General features: G+C 44.6%; 2 protein-coding genes across 7 annotated transcripts in view; one reads left to right on the plus strand and one right to left on the minus strand.

Moving 5' to 3' along the window:
* Positions 1–1346, minus strand: part of Wdr59 (WD repeat domain 59) — an 80376-nt gene extending 79030 nt beyond the window's left edge. For all 3 annotated transcript variants that reach the window (XM_026399274.2, XM_026399273.2, XM_026399275.2), the window contains exon 1: positions 1227–1346. In XM_026399274.2, coding sequence (XP_026255059.1) covers positions 1227–1255 — 29 coding nt within the window. In that variant the 5' untranslated portion in view covers positions 1256–1346. The remainder of the gene's footprint in view (positions 1–1226) is intronic.
* Positions 1347–11388: 10042 nt separating this feature from the next.
* Znrf1 (zinc and ring finger 1) overlaps positions 11389–19534 on the plus strand; it is a 103134-nt gene continuing 94988 nt past the window's right edge. For 3 of the 4 annotated variants that reach the window (XR_003301738.2, XM_077793084.1, XM_026399210.2), the window contains exon 1: positions 11389–12364. Coding sequence is in view for 3 of the 4 variants with exons in the window: in XM_077793084.1 (XP_077649210.1) it covers positions 11941–12364 (424 nt within the window). In the remaining variant the exon portion in view is untranslated. The remainder of the gene's footprint in view (positions 12365–19534) is intronic. The other variant, XM_026399209.2, reaches the window with a different exon arrangement.

A 19534-nucleotide genomic window follows, 5' to 3' on the forward strand; every position in this document is an offset into this window, starting at 1 on the left:
GCAGAACAGAATGGTAGGTGGCTCCTCCATGCATTAATCTTTATGGCAAAAGACAGATAAAATTTTAGAAAGAAAACACACCACCCACTTACTGTAATCCAGATATATCTCAATGTAAACTAACATAGAGTCTGACACAACGGGCAACTAATAGGCACTCCATAAACCAATCCTTGTTGAATAAATGAGTGAAAACAATTCTGGCAGACAGAAGGTATCCAATAAATACTGAATAAGCGGAAAGGATCACCAAGAGTGGCTCTTAGTACTAGGGAAGGGGGTCATGATACTTATGGAGGTAGTTCAGGTTCTGAGCTACTTACTATGAGGAAAAATGGTATAATAAGCGGAACAAGAGCCCTGTGGTTAGAGCCTGGGTCCAAATTTCAATGACATCTGCCATATTTTGCGAAGCCTTAGCCAAATAGGCATCAGCTCTCCTTTTTGGAATAAAGGGATGACACATATATAGATAAATCACTTAGCACAAGACTTGGCATATAGAAGGCACGTTATAGAATAGTAGTAAAACTCCTCAATAAGTGCTGACGTCTCTTGAGGCTTGCCATGTGCCTGTCACTCTGCCACACTTTCTAAAGGTGCAACCCATAAAATCCTCACGCCCACCCTGTGAGGTAAATATTATGATCCCTTCTACAGGTAAGAAAACTGTCGGTGCAACGGGTAATGACCACGTAAAGACTGTGTAAAGATTCGTGAACCCGAGCAATACGTGTAGTGTGTACACTTCTGTCCACTACACGCTATTTTCCATTACTAGAGCATGCACTTTACAAGCAGTATTTCATCGAATCCACCCCAAAATACTGTGAGGCAGGGCTAAGTCTGCGCAGCTGAGGCTCAGAGAAGTTCTGCAACTTGGCCGAAGTCACAGAGAGAGGCCCTGGACCAGGGAAGCGGACCCTCCTAGCAAACCACCCTGCGCGTGGGAAGCCTCCCACTCACTCGCGCGCAATCTCAGCCTCAGTGTCCCAAGGCAGTCCCCACTCGCCAGAAGCCCGCGGGGAGTCCCGTCAGTGCCCATCCCAACCGCCCTCAACGGTCATCAAGTCTCCCCTCGCCCGCTCGAGTGTGACAGCTCCAGAGCACCCCGCAGCCCATCTTCCCGGACAGGGCCAGGGGTCTCCGCAGGTGCAGCAGTGTGGGGGAAGGGAACCCAGGAGGGCGCATGCCCAGACGGCTCCATTAGCCACCCGTCAGCTCACCTGGGAATCGCGGAACTCCACCACCACATTCTCGCTGCTCCATCGAGCTGCCATCTCCCTCTCCCAGCCACGGTGGACGCAAAACAGACACCCCCACACTCTAAACCCTGTTCCCCTAAATCCCACGCTGCCTACTAGTCGGCCTGGCCACGCCCCGTTCCCCTCTTCCGCCTGGTGGCAAACCATTGGCTGACCCAAACACAGGCTCCGCCCCTTCTTCCGTCTCCTCCAATTGTGGCACCAAGCTGCCCAAAATAAGCGCACCCCACTCGTTTCCGTCATCAGCTTGCGTCATCCACGCCCCCCGGCCGAGGCTTAGGACACGCCCCTGCCGCGAGCCCTGCCGGGAATTGTAGTCCAAGGTCGAGCGCAGCGCGGGTAACCTAGGCAGAAGAGCTGCTTGGTTTTACTACTTTTCTCGCCGGTGCTTGGGGCATTCTCCCAGATCCAGTCTACAAACCAATACCCAACATTAGTACAAACCGAAGATACCTTTTTTTTTTTTTTCTGATGCCTGACATTAAGGTTTTGAAAAGACTGAATGCGTGATTTATTGTTTCAAAAACTACAGCAGGGTCTTCAAGACCTTTTCTGGGGGTCTCTGAAGGAAAAACAATTTTCATAGTCTTACCGCACCGGTGCACAGTGGAGTTTTTTGGAGGCTTCATGGAACAAAACAAAAGGTTTGCCATACTTTTAGCTAACATATTTAGTCTTGGAAAATAAAGTTATTGTTCATTTAAAATATATTATTATGGGGAAGAATGAAGGAACTTCGGGTTGTGTAGAGGGGAGGGGCAGAGCTGTGGGGATAGGAAGGACTGTGGAATGAGAAAGACCTTATTACCCTGTGTACGTGTATGATTACATTACTGGAGTGACCATGCACCATGTACAGCCCAGAGGAATGAGGAGTTGTGCTCCATTTGTGTACAGTATGTCTACTGTCTAATTAGAACAAATTAGAAAATAAAACTTATTGTTAGCCTCAGGAGGCTAAGACTGGAGGATCGCAAGTTGAAAGCCAGCCTCAGCAACTTAGCGAGCCCCTGTCTCAAAACAAAAAATACAAAATGGGGGCTGGGGTGGTAGCTCAGTGGCAGAGTGCTTGCCTAGCATGTGTGAGACACTGGGTTCGATTCTCAGCACCTCATATAAATAAATAAAATAAAGGTCCATTGACAACTAAAAGTAAAAACGGGCTGGGGATGTATCTCAGTGGTTAAGTGCCCCCCCCAAAAAATGTATTATTAATGTGAATTAATGTTGAAACATAATGATTGGCAGAAGTCGTGGCTCATGCCTGTAATCCCAGCCACTGGGCAGGGTAAGGCAGGAGGATTTCATGTTCAAGTACAGCCTCAGCGATTTACTGAGGCCCTAAGCAATTTAAGAAGAGCCTGTCTCAAAAAAACAAAAAGGGCTGGGGATGTACCTCAGTGGTACAGTGACCTTGAGTTCAATCCCCAGTACCAAAAAATAAATAAACAAATAAATGAATTTTTTCGTTTTCAGAAGTAATTCCTAATGATTAATGTCAATAAATGAGCCCACATAAACGTTTTGAGGGGCCCTCATAATTTTTGAGACTATAAAAGGATCATGAGATCAAAAAAGTTTGAGAAGCATTGTGCTAACATAAATGGTAATTAAATCCTCCTCTTTGGTCCCACCTTCTCATCCTGGCTTAACTGGTTTACCCTTAGTTTCCCTACTAATTTGTTTTTTGTAAGTTGATTGGCACTCAAGTTTAAATTTTTATTATTGTTGTTGTTAGTATTACAATTGGGGTTTTTGTGTGTTGGTTTTTTTTTTTTGTTGTTGTTGTTGTTGTTGTTTTTGGTATTAGGAATTGAACCAAGGAGTTCTTTACCATTGAGCTATATCTCCAGCCCCATTTTGTTGTTGTTGTTTGTTTGTTTTGTGGTACTGGGGATTGAATTCAGGGGCCCCTCGACCACTGAGCCACATCCCCAGTCCCATTTTGTATTTTTTTTTTTAATTTAGAGACAGGGTCTCATTGAGTTGCTTAGCCCCTCACTTTTGCTGAGGCTGGCTTTGAACTCACAATCCTCCTGTCTCATCCCCCCCCCCCCCTGCCAGCCACTGGAATTATAGGCGTGCACCACCACCACTGCACCGGCTCCCCAGCCCTTTTTTATTTTGAGGCAGAATCTCACTAAATTGCTCTGGACCTCTCTAAGTTCTCCAGCTGTCCTCAAACTTGTGATCCTCTGCTTTGGCCTCTCAAGTCACTGGGATTACAGGTATATACCACTGTATCTGCCAATAGTACCATTATTTCTAAGTTCAAGTCATAGCATGAAGAGAGAGAAGATGTGTCCTCCTTCCTCCTTTGAGCATTGGCTATAAATGGGAAGATAGGCTTGTCCATGGATTAGGGTGACTATTATCTCTCTCCTGTTTACCTGGGACTTTCTAGGTGTTAGCACTGTGTCCAGGCAAGAATTCTGCATTCCAGAAAACCCTTCAATAGCAGGAAAACTGGAACAGTTAGTCCCTCTAAAATAGGTACATACTTGGCAGAATGAATTGTACATTATAATAGACTTGCAAGCAATGTGTCAGGAGGGAATAACCTAAATGGGGGACTAAAATGACATCTTGAAGGTGACATTTGAGCTTTTTAGTATAGTACTAAGATTTTGACAGGGTACAGTAAAAAAAAATACTTCAGCATTAAGAGTGAGAACAAAGACCTTGAAGTGTGAGGTGCAAGATGTGTTCTCCAAAATATAACACTGTTCCCCCAATTAACTCTCTCATGGCACTGTGCTGCTTCAAAACACAAACCACAATTCATTTTTTTTTAAAGAGAGAGAATTTTTTAATATTTATTTTTTTAGTTTTAGGTGGACACAACATCTTTATTTTATTTGTATGTGGTGCTGAGGATTGAACCCAGAACCACGAGCATGCCAGGCGAGCGTGCTACTGCTTGAGCCACATCCCCAGCCCCCAATATTTTTTATTTATTATTTTCAAGCTTCAGGAGAACAAGAGCCAGGTCCGTTTTGTTGGGTCCTACATGATGACTGCATATACAATCTGCTCCATGAATATTTGTCTAATGAATGAATGTAAATAGCATATAAAGTCATGACCCCAGATAGAGGTCAGAACCAACATCCATGCAATCAAAAATAATTTCAAAAGTAATTCAAAGTGGTTGCTTCTAACTGTTAACATCTAGAAGGAAATATAGACTTGGAAGTTATTCTCCTGAAAAAGTCCCTTGCTTTCTTTCGTTTTCTCGCACATGGAAGCCTTTAAAAAAAAAAAAAAAAAACTGCTCGTCACCAGGTATGGTGGTGCGCACCTGTAATCCCAGTGACTGGAGATTGAGGCAGGAGGATTAAAAGTTTGAGGTCAGCCTGGGCAACTTGGTGAGGTCCTAAGTAACTTAGCAAGACCCTGTCTCAAAATAAAAAATAAAAAGGAATATGGCTGAGTACTTTAGTATGCCTGGGTTCAATTTCTGGTACAAAAACAAACAAAAAAAACCCACCTCCTTGAACCAGGTGTCATTGAGTCATGCCCCCATATTCACAGCACTCAGGAGAGACGCTGAAATAGGCATATTGCTTGAGCTCAGGAGTCCAAGACCAACCTCCACAACACAGACCTGTCTTAGAAACAGTAAGAAACTCCTATAGTCTTGACCTCCATGTTCCTTTAATGGCTTCTCTTCCTGCCTCCCAGTATTCTCCCAGTTCTCCATCATGAAAGGCCAAAGACTGTTCTGGACATAAAAACCCTCATTCAAAGTGCCAAGAAGGGAAAAGACTGCATGCTAGGCCCCAGGGCAGTGAGCAGGACAAATAACTAATAATTTTCTTTGCATGCTCAGGCCAGCACATCAGAATAAATGAATTAATCAATTCATTTTGGCCCATTCCTGTAATCCCAGTTACATGGGAGGCTAAGGCAGGATTTTACATTTGAGGCCAGTCTGGGAGACAGTGAGACCCTGTCTCAGGATGTAGCTCAGGGGTAAAGGCCCCTAGGTTCAATTTCCATTTCTGGTACGGGGGGGCAGTAGGGAGATTGAGTCATCTAACATACCATACATATACTTATTTACCTATTGGCTGGAGGTAGTAGGTGCTTAATAACTCTTTGCTGAATGAGTGGTTAACAAATAGGTGTGGGTATTATTTACCTATTTGGTATGGCAAGAGGTGGTGAGGAGTATCCCTGCTTAGGAGTTTGAGCCTTGTTTTGGATATTAATAGAGATATTCCAAAGCTCTGTCCACATATAGCTTGATAATCTTCCCGCCAAAACCAATAGAATCACCCTTGTCTGAGCATTTCTGCAGTCCTCCCCAGTTCCCACCTCTTTTGTTCTTACTTATCTGGTTCTCCAAAACTGCTTGTCATGGGCCACAGGCACAGCAAGTACTTTGGGTTTCAAGTCCCTGGTGTTCTGTTCTCTCAATGTTTTCTTTCTTAAGTGCGTGAAGAATTTTGGGGAGAGGGAGCAATAATACCTTCCCAATTGCCTCTTCCAGCCCTTCCTTTTCATCTCCCACCCACACTGTGTCCCACCCACAGTGTCATATCATGATGCTGTCATCAAAGAAGCAAAATTGAGAGCTCTCTGACTGCGTCTTCATTGCCATGAGCCTCTAAGATTCATAGGTGAATATTCTGAATCAGAGAATGGGTATCACTGGAAGTCCCTTATCACCAAATTATGTCTTTTCAGAAGGTCACTCACTAGCCAGGTCACAGGAAGACAGGGTACCTAGCAAACTCAGAAATCCAAGGCCCTGGCTGGTTCTTATCAGTAGCTAGCCATGCAATTTGAACACAATCCTGTGTTTTCTCTTCTGAAGAATGAGGAATTGTCACTGTTAGGGATTGGAGGAGGCATCTCCAGAGATAGAAGAGACTGCTACTCAGATCTTCTAGGCTCTTGACACATCACAGAAAATAATTTAAGGGCACATCAGGTTTTAGCAGGGAGAGGAATAACTTTATTAGAAAGTAAAAGGTAGATAAACACATTCTTAGAGCTGAATACAGATCATCTTGAGAGCCAGACAAGCTCTCTGCTCTGGGGTCCTAGGCTCTTCTTTTCAAGGCAACTTTGCAAGAGATGAACATGGGAAGGTTTGTCGGAACATACCAGTCTTGTGAACTCAGTTCTTTGATCATGGATCACGAAATGTTTATGGTGGTCTGCTCTTCCCCAGGATCTTCAAGTTAATATTGTCTTTTCTAGATAATGTTTGGAATGTGCCTCTATTGTAGGTTTTTTTTAGAATATATCTCCCTTTGCTTTATCTAATCTGAAAATACATTGTATAGGTTATCCGTGTACATAAACTTTAATCAAAATAAGGTAATTTTCATGGATGAGTGAATTTACAGTATCTCTAAGATTTGTAGATTTCTCAGCAATTTGTGAGTGATCAGTCTGGAAGAAAAATGGTCTGGGGAGAAGATTTACAGCTACAGTTTCTTTTTCCTTCCTTTAAATTTTTTTATTTGCTCTCTTTAGTTCTTTTCTCCCCATCTCTGTCTTCTATTATACCTCAGAGTTAACTGTGCCCCCAGTCCCCTTACATCCAAGAACCTTGGACCCCTTCCCTGAACCCACTAGGAATTTCTCTCTCCTTTAGTCAACGAAGATTTATAGATGTGCTCACAAGCCCAGCCTCCTGCTATGTGCCTTTGGGTGCTCATAGCCCTGGTTCTCTCTGCTTATTTTCCCCTTTTCAAACAAAATAATAGAGATGTAAAGAGCTCTGAGAGGGCTTGAAAGGCTGTTTTTCCTGGTAGACATTTTTTTTTTTAATACCAGGGATTGAGCCCAGTGGTGCTTAACCAGTGAGCCATATCCCCAGCCCGTTTATATATTCTTTTGGAGACAGGGTCTTGTCTCGCTAAGCTGCTGAGGCTGTCTTTGAACTTGCAATTCTCCTGCCTCAGCCTCTTGAGCTGCTAGGATTACAGACATGTGCTACCAGGCCCAGCCCTGGTAGACTTTTGTCTGCCAGGATGTGGGGGGTTGAGGGCTCAACCCCACAATGGAGGTATGGGGTTGAGGGGCTCCTCCAAAGCTATGGAAAGCCCTCCCCATTCCCTGGCTCCTAGAAACAGGAAAGAGGCCACAGGTTTCCCATTGCTAGCCAGGAATAGATCCTAACAAGCCATTTCCCCTACTTTCTGAACTGTGCAAGCCCTAAACTTACATTATTCTAAGACGTTTAAAACCAGGGCTTTGCAGCATAGTTCCACAAATTTGCTGCACATTTTGCACATCCGCAAAGGGTTTTGGCAGCACTGATTTTATCAGCTCTTTCTCCTGGTAGGTGGGATCCACAGTTTGTTAACCCTATTTCACAGCCAAGGAGTGCCACAGAGCAGCTCAGTCATGATCAGTGAGGGTATGAAGATAAAAACAAAAAAAAATGGGGGCGGGGTTGTGGCTCAGTGATAGAGTGCTTGCCCAGCATGTTGGAGGCACTGGGTTCAATTTTCAGCACCACTTACAAATAAATAAAATAAAGGTCCATCAACAACTAAAACAAGTTTTTAAAAAATGGAGGTCCAAATCTAGCTAGGGCCATTTCTGCATTCAATATCCCTACATGGAGGGCAACTAAGGACTTCCACTCCTTCCACATCCATGCCTGCCCCTGGCACATTAACTATTTTTTCTTTTTTTCCTTGAAGTACTGGGGACCAAACCCAGGGCCTCGTGCATTCCAGGGGAGTGTTCTGTCACTGAGCTACACCCCCAGCCCCACTGTTGTTGCAGTTCTATAACCTTTCATTTCTTCCAACATGTCTTTATTGTCACCTCTGGGCCTTTGAATATGCTGTTCCCTTTGTCTGGAACACTCTTTTCCTCAAACACAGTTTTCTACCTGTCCTACTTCCTCACTTGGCTAATTTCCAACTTGTTTTTTCAGGTCTTGATTCAGAATCATTGGATCGTGTTGGTGCCCATTTCCTGTCTTTTCATCTCCCATAGCACTTAATCATTCATGCACTTAGTCAGCAATTATTTATTGGGACTGGGGTTTGAAACCAGGGAAGCTTTACCACAGAATTCCATTGCCAGTCCTTTTTTATTTTGAGTCAGGGCCTCACTAAATTACTGAGGGTAGCCTCTAGACCTTGAGTCGCTGGGATTACGGGTGTAGGCCACTGTGCCTGGATCAATATGCAGTTTTTTGTGACTGACTACTTAGAATGATGTTTTCAATTCATGTTGTAGCATGCATTGGTATGCTATTTATTTTTATGGCTGAACAATATTCCATTGTGTGGATATACCACACTTGGTTGAGTTGCTTATTAGTTGATGGACATTATTTGAAAGAGTCAAAAAGTTGTTTCCGCTTTTTGACTCTTTCAAATAATGCTGCAGTGAATATTCCTGTACAAACTTGTTTCTTGTGTATGTATGTTCTCTTGGAAGAATACCAAAGAGTGAAACTGCTAGGTCATATAATAATTCTTTTTTTAATTGCTTTTATTTTTTAAATACATGACAGTGGAATGCATCACAATTCTTTATTACACATATAGAACACAACTTTTCATATTTCTGTTTGTATACAAAGTATGTTCACACCAATTAATGTCTTCATACTTTGGATAATGATGTCCATCATATTCCAACATCATTGCTAACCCCCTGTCCTCTCCATTCCCCTCCCACCCTCTGCCCTATGTAGAGTTCCTCTATTCTTCCCATGTTTCCTCTCCCTACCCCACTATGAGTTAGTCACCTTATATCAGAGAAAACATTTGCCATTTTTTGGGGGGGGATTGGCTAACTTCTCTTAGCATTATCTTCTCCAACAACATACATTTATCTGCAAATGCCATGATTTTATTCTCTTTTATTGCTGAGTAATATTCCATTGTGTATATATGCCACTTTTAAAAAATCCATTCATCTACTAAAGGGCATCTAGGTGGTTCCACAGTTTAGCTATTGTGAATTGTGCTGCTATAAACATTGATGTGGCTGTGTCCCTGTAATGTGCTGTTTTTAAGTCCTTTGGGTATAGATTGAGGAGAGGGATAGCTGGGTCAAATGGTGATCGCATTGCAAGTTTTCCAAAGAATCTCCATACTGCTTTCCATATTGGCTGCACCAATTTTCAGACCCACCAGCAATGTATGAGTGTACCTTTTCCCCACATCCTTGCCAACACTTATTGTTGTTTGTCTTCATAATGGCTGCCATTCTGACTGGAGTGAGATGGTATCTTAGAGTAGTTTTGATTTGCATTTCTCTAATTGCTAGAGATGATGAACACTTTTTCATGTATTTGTTGATTGATTGAATATCCTCTTCTGAGAAGTGTCTGTTCATGTCCTTGGTCCATTTATTGATTGGGTTATTTGTTGATCATACAGTAATTCTATGTTTAATCTTTTTTGAGGAACTGCCAGGCTGTTTTCTAAGCTGCTGCGGTGGTACAAGGGTTCTGATCTCTCCACTTCTCTTTGACATTTGTTATTGTCTTTCTCTTTGATTGTAGTTGTCCAAGTAGGTGCAAAATGGTTCTTCTGAAGTTCTGTGACAGCAGGGATTCCATCTGTCTTGTTCACTTATATCCAGAGTCTAGTACAGTGCTGGCACTCAGATACTAAATATTTTGTTAATCACATTCAAAAAGTTTTGTATGGATAAGTAAATCAAAAGCTACTTGAACAGTTACAATGCTTATTGTGCATTTATATCCCAAGTAGGGGCCTATTTGCTAGGGAAGTAGTATCTAATTTTTTGAACTGAACCAAACCTATTCCTGATTTTATAGTCTTTCTTCTGTGACAAAACTGGGTTAAATGTAAGCTTTTCTTCAGATCACTCATTTGGATTTCAAATGTGCATAAACTCCTCATTTAGACACTTGCAGGTAACTTCTTGGATATTGGCTTATTTTGTTTCTTCTTACTTTTATTCCTTATGCGAAACTTTCAACTTTTTTATACAGAGCTCTTTGCTCACCCTCAGGCACTCCTTTCTTACAAATGTCATCTTCTTGTTGCTTTCCAGGCTGGTCACACTGGAACAATCAATACCTATCTCTTATGTTTTCTTTTAATATTTTTCCTGTTTGGGTTCCCTGGTTTGGAAGTATCTGGAGGCTCTTAAGAGGCAGGAAGTCAGTTAGGCCAGGCACGAGTGATGCTCAGAGCTAGCATTTAGCACTAGAAAAACAGCTGTTCAAAGAATGAATGAATGAATGTTGTCTATGTGAGAAACACAGCAACCGAGATGGAAAGGTGATTCTCTATTGCAAAAGGCAGATTTGGTCAACAAATAGTTATTCAATACTGACTGTGTCCTTACTTTGTGGCATGTGTCAAAATACATGCTAAATAAAACAGGGGTCTGGCTTGGACAAAAATCACTCCTAGCTGCATGATTTCTATTTCCCTATCTATATCTTCTCACTCTTTATCCTACACCTGTATATTTTGAGAATTACCTTTTAGCTAAGGAATCGTCTCATTTGTCTCGGCCCCAAAGTTCTGATCTTAGTGTGCAAAGCCACCCCTGGGTCCCGATTCACTAGTGCCCCAGGTACTCTTGCACCTTGCAGCTCACTCTCTTGCACAGATGCTAAGCCCTGACGTCGGGGTCCTCGGATCAGAACCTCCGAAAGAATGGACGGCACGTCCACCAGAGGGTGCTGTGGGGGCAGATTTGTGCGGGAGGGGAGCTCGGCCCGCGACCCTCGGAGTCAGGTAGGCGTACAGGCTAATTTTCTTTCTTCCCGGCGTTTCCTTCCCATCGCCTAAAACCCTGGCCGCCCCTCCTCCACTCGTGGTTCCCCCGGAATAATCAGCCGCTCTCGGGGACGCCTGGAGAGCTGGCTTCGGAACCACGACCTGCTCCCGCCGCCGACGCCCCGCGGCGCAGGCCACGCGGTCCCTGGCCGGCCCGGGCGGCGGGTGGGTGGGGACCGCGCGGACGTCGGCGGCCCGGGCGACGCGGGCGCGGCGAAGGGGTTAACACGGCGGGCGGGGGGGGGGAGGGGGCGCGGGCCGCGCCTGCGCTCTGCCGCCCTCCATTGTCTGCACGGCGGCGAGGAGCGCCGGCGAGCGCTGCCCGGGACCGAGCGGGGCGGCGCGGCTGGCGGGGCCGGCGGCGGCCAGGGCGAGAGCGCGACGCGACGCGACCGCCGCTTCCCGAGCTCCGCCTGGCCGCCCAGCGCCGCAGCCCGCCCGAGGCCTGGAGGGGTCCGGGCCGCCGTCCATGGTCGCCGCGTCCTGAGGCGGGGGACGCGTCCTGCGCCCCCAGCCCTCCTCCGCCTGCTGCTGTGGGGCGGGCGGCCTCCTCCGGCGCCTCCCTGCGCCCGCCCGCCGCCTCCCTCCCTCCTTCCCTGCGGCTCCCCTGGCTTTCGGAGCCCGGGGGCGGCCTGTGGCGCGCGGAGCCCGCGCCGGACTGCGCCTCTTTGGACCTTGAGGGAAAACATGCGTTTGGCTTGGATCGTTTTAAATTCTTAGTTTGGGGTCCACGCCTGCCTGCCTCTTCCGCCCCGCGATTTTTCTGCTTTTTGCTTTTTTGGTTTTTTTGGCTTTTTCCTTTTCTTCCTCCCGGTCTCCTTTTTGACTCCCTCCCCCTTTATGCTCGCCCAGCCCTCCCCCCGCTGCTGAGAAGTGGGGGAGGGTCTCGGCCTCCAGGTTCCCGCCCCACCGAGGCCCGGGCGAGCATGGGGGGCAAGCAGAGCACGGCGGCCCGCTCCAGGGGCCCCTTCCCAGGGGTCTCCACCGATGACAGCGCTGTGCCCCCGCCGGGAGGGGCTCCCCACTTTGGGCACTACCGGACGGGCGGCGGGGCCATGGGGTTGCGCAGCCGCTCGGTCAGCTCGGTGGCGGGTATGGGCATGGACCCCAGCACGGCCGGGGGGGTGCCCTTTGGCCTCTACACCCCCGCCTCCCGGGGGACCGGCGACTCCGAGAGAGCTCCCGGCGGCGGAGGGTCCGCGTCCGACTCCACCTATGCCCACGGCAATGGTTACCAGGAGACGGGCGGCGGTCACCATAGAGACGGGATGCTGTACCTGGGCTCCCGAGCCTCGCTGGCGGATGCTCTACCTCTGCACATCGCACCCAGGTGGTTCAGCTCGCACAGTGGTGAGTACGCGGGTGGTAGAGGCCTTGGAGGGTTGGGTACAGGGAGGGCGCGCCAGGGCACCCCAAACCTTCTCCCGCGTGCTGAGGTTTGGGTATGGAGCGCACTCCTGCATGTGTCCGCCTTTCCTTTGGTTCTCCATACCAGAGGATGAATGGGATACCTCCCGTCTGGAAAGGAGGCTTTCTGTGAGGCTGCCGAGCCGGGCGTGTTTGGACTCCCAGAGTGTGTTCACTTGTGGAAGGCAAAGTGGAACCTGCCCATTGACGTCTCATTTGTTGGCATCACCATCCTCAGGGAAGAGGTTTTGTCTGGCTCACAGCAGTTCAGCCTTGGTGCTTGCTTTCTGCCACTGCAGCATTGTGCTAGAGGGGGGGATAGATTTGACCCGTGTCTCCTAAACAAAGAATGTGAAAAGAATTAAAACTGGGGGCAAGTGGTGCTTGCATTAGTGCTCTCAACCATGTTGGTAGAGGGGGGTGCCCAATTTTGTCACCCTACTGGTGATATGTTTGAACTGTTTAAAATGGAGCAGGCAGTTGGCATAGACAGGTGTGGCCTGCTGTGTGGAAGGCCTCCTTCCCTGGCTTTGCAGGACCAGGGCTCTGGTCACTAGTGCTGCATGCAGTAGGCTTGGCTAAACGACTTTCACAACCATCTTTTTTCCTTTTTCTTCTGCTCCGTATGAAGTGCTCAATCTTCCAGTGAATCTGCATCTTTTTTGACCCAGAGCCAGGCAAGGTGGGGTATTATTGCCCAGGTGTTAGCACATGACCTGGGAAGAGGAAGGTTCAAAGAATCTGGATGAATTCATTTGTGAACTTCTGGTGGCAGGCCACTGAAAGGCTGGAGGGGGATTTCCCGGGTTCTGGCCCGCAGGGCAGACAAGGCCTGGTAGGTGCTTCTGGAGGAAAACAGGTCTGTCTGCTTGGCTACTTGAAAAAGCCAGGTCAGGCTTCTAGAAAATTGGTCAAGAGGGGTGTGGGGCTGCTGAGCTAATTGGCAAGGTGAGTGAAGAAGTTACACATTCTGACTCCTTTGGGTTAGTTGAGAAAATTGAGGTATTTTGGAGGAGGAAGATTCCTGTCCTTAGGGTACTTACTTCATAGAGAATTTAATCTATTGGATCACTGTTGTAGCTATTTGGAATTAGGGATCTCTTTCTCTTTCCTGCAAAGTTAGTGATCTATGTTTCTTTCTTTGTCAATTACATGAGCTTTAATTTGTGAAATAATTTTGGAGAGATCTAGTGGGTAATTTAGGTAACACTTGGAAATAGCTTTTGAGTTGCTGTTAAAAATGGTGTTTTAATCCCAGAACAGATCTCAATATCATTGGCGCTTCTCTGACCTGCAGAAATTATCAGGAATGAGATGCAAGGCAGGTCTGCCTTTGGCACTTTCAGTCACTTGATCAGCTTTAGGCATCTTGAAATTAATATTCTTTCTTATGCAGTTTAGTCCTGAAAGAGTCAACTGTATTTGTGAAATGATTGTAGTTAAATTTTTTTTAAAGAATTGTCACTTATTTCTGGTTTTCAAGTGAAAAGCACTGTAAATAGGTCCTAAAACCACAGAATTTCATGTGTAGTAAAACAAATGTATTACAAAAGCTTATTTGAATGAGGAAGAAAGTTCTCTTTTTGGAAACATTTCATAAGTCTGTCTCTTACTAGAAATTTCTTTATCCTTATTTCACTACCAGCTTCCATGCTAGAGTTATGAGCTTACAACTGGACTTCCAAAACTTCACACTCCTTATCTTAATTTTGTTTAATTCAGTTGTGATGAGGATAGGGAGAGCCAGTGAACTGTGGGGGTACAGGAAAAGTTGGAGCATATTGATCTTTTAAGAGAGGCTGTCTCTAAAGTGTGCAAGGGAGGCTGCTGTTAATATTCTGGACAGTACATTCTTTACTATGTAGGACCATACTGTTCTTTTGCAAGACATTGAGCATACCTGGCCTCACCTGCTTAAGCCAGCATCGCCCTGCATTTCACCCCAAAATGCCTCTATAAGTTCTTAAATACCCTTTTGGTATGAGATGAGCCCTCATGTGCGTTGATGATTCTGTCCCTATTGTGAACAGACCACAGGATTTTCTGGGACATCCCTTCTCTCTCTTGTTCATTGCTGCAAGAAGAGAATCTCATTTCTACTTTGGAGCCTTTGAGTCAGTCTGAGAAGCTTCCTGTCTTGCATGGTAAGGCTCAGAGTCAGGGATTCCATGCACAGTCAAGTAGAGGCCTGGAAACTGCTTCTGTATTACTGCTGCTTGTGTTTTTCAAGGTGCTTTGGGACTCTTCCTGGCACAGGAAGCAATGATTAGTGAAACAAGTAAAAACCATGGACATTGTTGATTTGGGAGGTAGAATGCTAAGAGCTTCTAGTCCCAGCTCCTTTGGGTTGCTGTGACCTTGGACAAGAATATCACCTTTTTCTAGCCTCATCTTTGTTATTTAAAAATAGATGTGGCAATCCTCATTGGTGGCAGCCTATAAAGGTTGTTCCCAAAATCCCATGAGAGGGTATACTGCAGTCATGTTTGTCTTCTGGATACCTTAGCCTCCCCATGCTGTGACCCTCACACATGTTGCCTAAGCTGGGAATGCTTTTCCTTCTACTTTTCACATGGGTGACCACTTTTGGACCCTTCAGAGCTCAACCGAAATTTCACCTTGGACCACTGTTAAAAACTGGCCCTTCATGTGTGTGTTCCAGTCACTCACTGTTACCTTAATTCTTAACACATTTTAGTAGTATTTAAACTCTAAGCTTCATGAGAGCAGAACTGTGTCTCTTGATCATTGCTGTAACTTAGCTTTTGCCTGGCACAAGTATTCACTGATTGAATGAATTTGAGTGGTCATGTCCATCATCTCATTTAGCCATCACTATAACTGTGAGGTAAGGCTATTCCCTCCTTCCCCATTTACAGGTGAGGAAACAGGTGAGGGGAGGTTAAGGAATCTGCACAGGGTCAGATAGCTCATAGCAGAGCTAGGACTGCAGTGCAGATCTGGTGGTGCCAGAACCTAGGCTCTTAACCCTCACTCTACGGCCTCTCATCTATAAACATAGGAAGCAGGGTGGTGTCCTAGAATCTGCTTTGTCTGGTGAGTGTGAGGGTTGGGTTCACTTCTGTTGGACTGCTAATTATAACTGCCTGACCTGTGACATTGGACAGGTGAGTCATTTAGCCTCAGAGTCACCACTTCTTCATCTGTAAAATTGAGTGGATGCCTGTCCTGCTTATCTTGCAGAGTCATCTGGAGGGTCTTGTGAAATAAAGTACATGAAAGCCAAAGGAGCCAGTCATGGTGGCACACACCTGTAATCCCAGCTATTTAGAAGGCTGAGGCAGGAAGATCACAAGTTTTTTTTTTTAATATTTATTTGTTAGTTTTTTGGGTGGACACAATATCTTTATTTGTTTATGTGGTGCTGAGGATCAAACCCAGTGCCCCACGCATGCTGGGCGAGCGCTCTACCTCTGAGCCACAACCCCAGCCCAAGGAAGATCACAAAATTAAAGCCAGCCTTCACAACTTTCACCAGTCTCAAAATAAAAAATAAAAGGGCTGGGGGTGTAGTTCAGTGGTAGTGTACCCTTGGGTTCAATTCTCAGTATCACCAAAAAAAGAAAAAAAGAAAGAAAAAACCAAAAAGCCAAAGGACATATAAATGGCAAGTAGTGGTGTTCTAGTGGGGACACTTCTAAGGTTTTCTGCCTTCTCTAATCTCCTAGAACTTGAAGAGCAGAGAGGCTTACAACTGTGGGAATGTAGTCCTCAAGTGGAAGCTAGTGCCACCCAGTGTCTGACCTAAATTGTAGCTCTTCATTGCAGTGAATGCCACTGAGGACAGCTGCCTTGGAGAAGCAGTGAGGGTCCCTTCCTTTCACCATTCACATGTCAGTTTTGCTCTAAGGTGGTGCTGCAACTCTTGGTTGTCTGGGTGTTACCCTGGTCATTCATTAGTAGCCACTTTTATCTCAGGGAATGGGTTTCCAGATGTGGGGAGAAGATGTGGAGGGTCCACCATGTTGGAAGGCTTTGCTGAGGATTTCACTCTGACTTCTTAGAGTGAATGTGTATACACATACACATTTAGAAAAATCCAGACTGTTCTCTATTGTCATCAACCTATCAATTGGGTCTGAGATTAGGTGACGTCATAATCTCTGAACATGGTAGCAGGGTACCTCCTGGGTTCTGTTTTGCTGCCACACTAAGGTACTCAAGTGATTTAATTCTCTCTGTTCTTAAATAATGAGGGAGAGTTGCCAACTCCATTGGAGTGGATCAGAAATCCTCTTTGTGTCTCGCCATAGGTATGCTAGAGGTAATGGACCTTTACATGGATTCTAAAGAAGGAAACGTATCCTGTGGTCTCTACAGAGCATGATGCAGCCCTTGCTCTGCCTGCAAATAAATGTTCCATTCTTAATGAAGTTTTTTTTTGGGGGGGGGGTAAGAATTTTTAGTTTGTTGTTACAGTGGGGACTTATTTTCTATTAGAAAAAGTTACATGAGGCAAAAATAACTTCTTTAGGGTCATAATTTACTATTCCTCTTGAGATGCAAGCAACAGTGGTTCAATTCTTTAAAAAGAGTTTGTTTAACAGGATGGGTACCTTTTGACATTAGACAAAGACCCACCCCAAATATGTCACAAGGAATGCTCTGAGTCAGGTCACTCTTAACCAAAGAAAGAGTTCTAGTTCCTTTTGATAGAAGGAACATGCTTCATATTTTACAAGTGTAATATTCAACCCAGGCGATCTTGGCACTGAAATTTTAGTATATCCAATTGTAAAACTAAACTAAACTTGGGATAGTTTCAAAACCTCTCAAGAATTCAGATTAATATGGAAAAAAATTTTGTAAGGAAGTGATGATGACTTATGTTGCATATGAGTCCTACTCCTACTAACCCTTAAGTGGGATTTTTTTGTTTTTGTTTTGTTTTTTGGTACCAGGGATTGAATCAGGGGCATGTATTGATTGAGCCACATCCCCAGCCCTTTTTTATTTTTTATTTTGAGACAGAGTCTCACTAGGTTGCTTACAGACTCTATGTTGCTGAGGCTAGCTTTGAACCTGTGATCCTCCTGCATCAGCCTCCTGAGCTGCTGGGATAACAGATGTGCACTGCCACCCCTGGCTAAGTAGTGGTGTTTTTAATAGTAGTGAGTCACTGAAGTTGCATTATTAGAACCTGAAAGGGAGCTCAAATCTAAATCCAGAACCCACAGTCTTTATATAATGACAGATATGTAAATTTCGATGTTTCTTTTCCAAGCTTTGCCATGGCCCATGGTTCTTAGCATCTTACTCTGAGTATAAGCTTGATTATGAGAAGGGACTTGTCAGAGATCCAGCTATTTTCACTTCTGAGTGTATGTTCTGATAAGGTCGCGGGTTTATCTTTGATCCAGTGGTTGGGTTCCTGTCTTTGATTTCCTGAATAGACAAGGGTTGACTGGTGGGTTGGTGAAGACCAAGCTTCAAGTGTGGAGCAAATAATAAAGCAGCTGGGATAGTTTCTGGACCGAGGGGACTCTTTACCTTGAGATCTGCCTCACATTGTTAGTCTTGGGAACATATTTCATCTGTGGGGAGGCAAGAAGAAGAGAGAATTCACTGGATCCTCATAAACTCCAAGTTAGGGGAGGTGTGATCAGAATTTATAGTGCATTCTGTATCTATAACAAGAAGGAGACAGATACAAACAAGAACTCTCCTGATTTCTGTGAGTAGTGCCCAAGGTTTCTTAAACTTTGCTGTGTTCAATGTTCTCTAGGAACTGAGTATCAGCACAGATGACAAGAATTCAGTAGAGCTGAGGAGAAATCCCAGAAACTGATTTTGAAGCAAAGATTCTGAAAGTTGAGTCAAAAACTGAAATTCAACTCTATCATGGATTTGGTTTTTCTCTTCCAAACCAGAGGAAAAAATTCTGAATACTTTTATTATTATTATTATTATTATTATTATTATTATTATTAGTGATGGGGATTGAACCCAGGGGTGCTTAACCACTGAGCTACATCCCTTGTCCTTTTTATTTTTTATTTTGTGATAGGGTCTCTCTAAATTCTGAGGATGGCCTCAAATTTGGGAACTTATTGATTCGGCCTCCTAAATTGCTGGGATTATATGTGTGCACCCCTGATTAGCATCACTTTTGATATTACTAAACTAGTAAGGTATTTCTGAAGCAAAATTCAAATAATTTTCCCTGTAGCTCATAAGGGGTGATTTCAACCAGTAAGAACATATTCTCGCTCTCCCTCTCTCTCTGTTTTGGTACTAGAGATTGAACTCAGGGCCTTGAGCATGCTAGGCAAGCACTCTACCACTGAGTGAACATCTCCAGCCCACATTCTTGATTTTTTTTTTTTTTGGATGGTTTTTCTTTTATATGGAACTAAGCATGTCTCTCCTATATAGAGGCCTAAGCCAGTCTGCCAAATTGAGAATTGAAGTTACTCTAGGCAGGAGGTAATTGTGGCAATGTCTCCTTTTCTTCTGTGTTTGTCTTTCCCCCTGATTTTTTTAAACCAAGGCCCAGCTGCCATTGACTACTTGTGCTACTCAAGGGCTTACTGAACTATGTCCTCTCATACAGACCAGCCAGGTAGCTAGACAAGTCAAGATCTTAGCATGTATCTGGACTTGAAAGTGGGTAGAATACCTATTTTCCCTTTTCTCTCACTGACCCAAAACATGAAACTTTTTTTTTCCTGCCTGTGTAGAAATCTATTGAGCTAAGACATTCATTTATTTCATTAATATTTATTGAGTGCCTGCAATATGCTAGAACCTATTGTAGGTGTTGGATGCATATATTTATGATAGAGATGATTGACATTACTGTTCTTTCCAAGAATCTTTGCTTAAGAGTCTGATTCAGCTTGTTGATTTTAACTTCTTTATCAGTTCATCTGTTGAGTAGACAAATTCAGGTATTTGTGAGGCTGCCGCAAGGATTTATTTCTTTTCTACTCTTCAGTCATACAATTCATTTTTCCCTAAGCCCTATTTCTGGACTGGGACAGGTGATCTTTTCTTCCTGGCTCTAGTCAAGTGCCTATAAAAAATTCCTCATATGTCCCCATATAAGACATCTCTGTCTTCTCAATGAGAATATCAAAAGAAGAATTCTTT

This window comes from Urocitellus parryii, chromosome 15, assembly GCF_045843805.1.
Source record: "Urocitellus parryii isolate mUroPar1 chromosome 15, mUroPar1.hap1, whole genome shotgun sequence".
NCBI classification, from domain to species: Eukaryota; Metazoa; Chordata; class Mammalia; order Rodentia; family Sciuridae; genus Urocitellus; species Urocitellus parryii.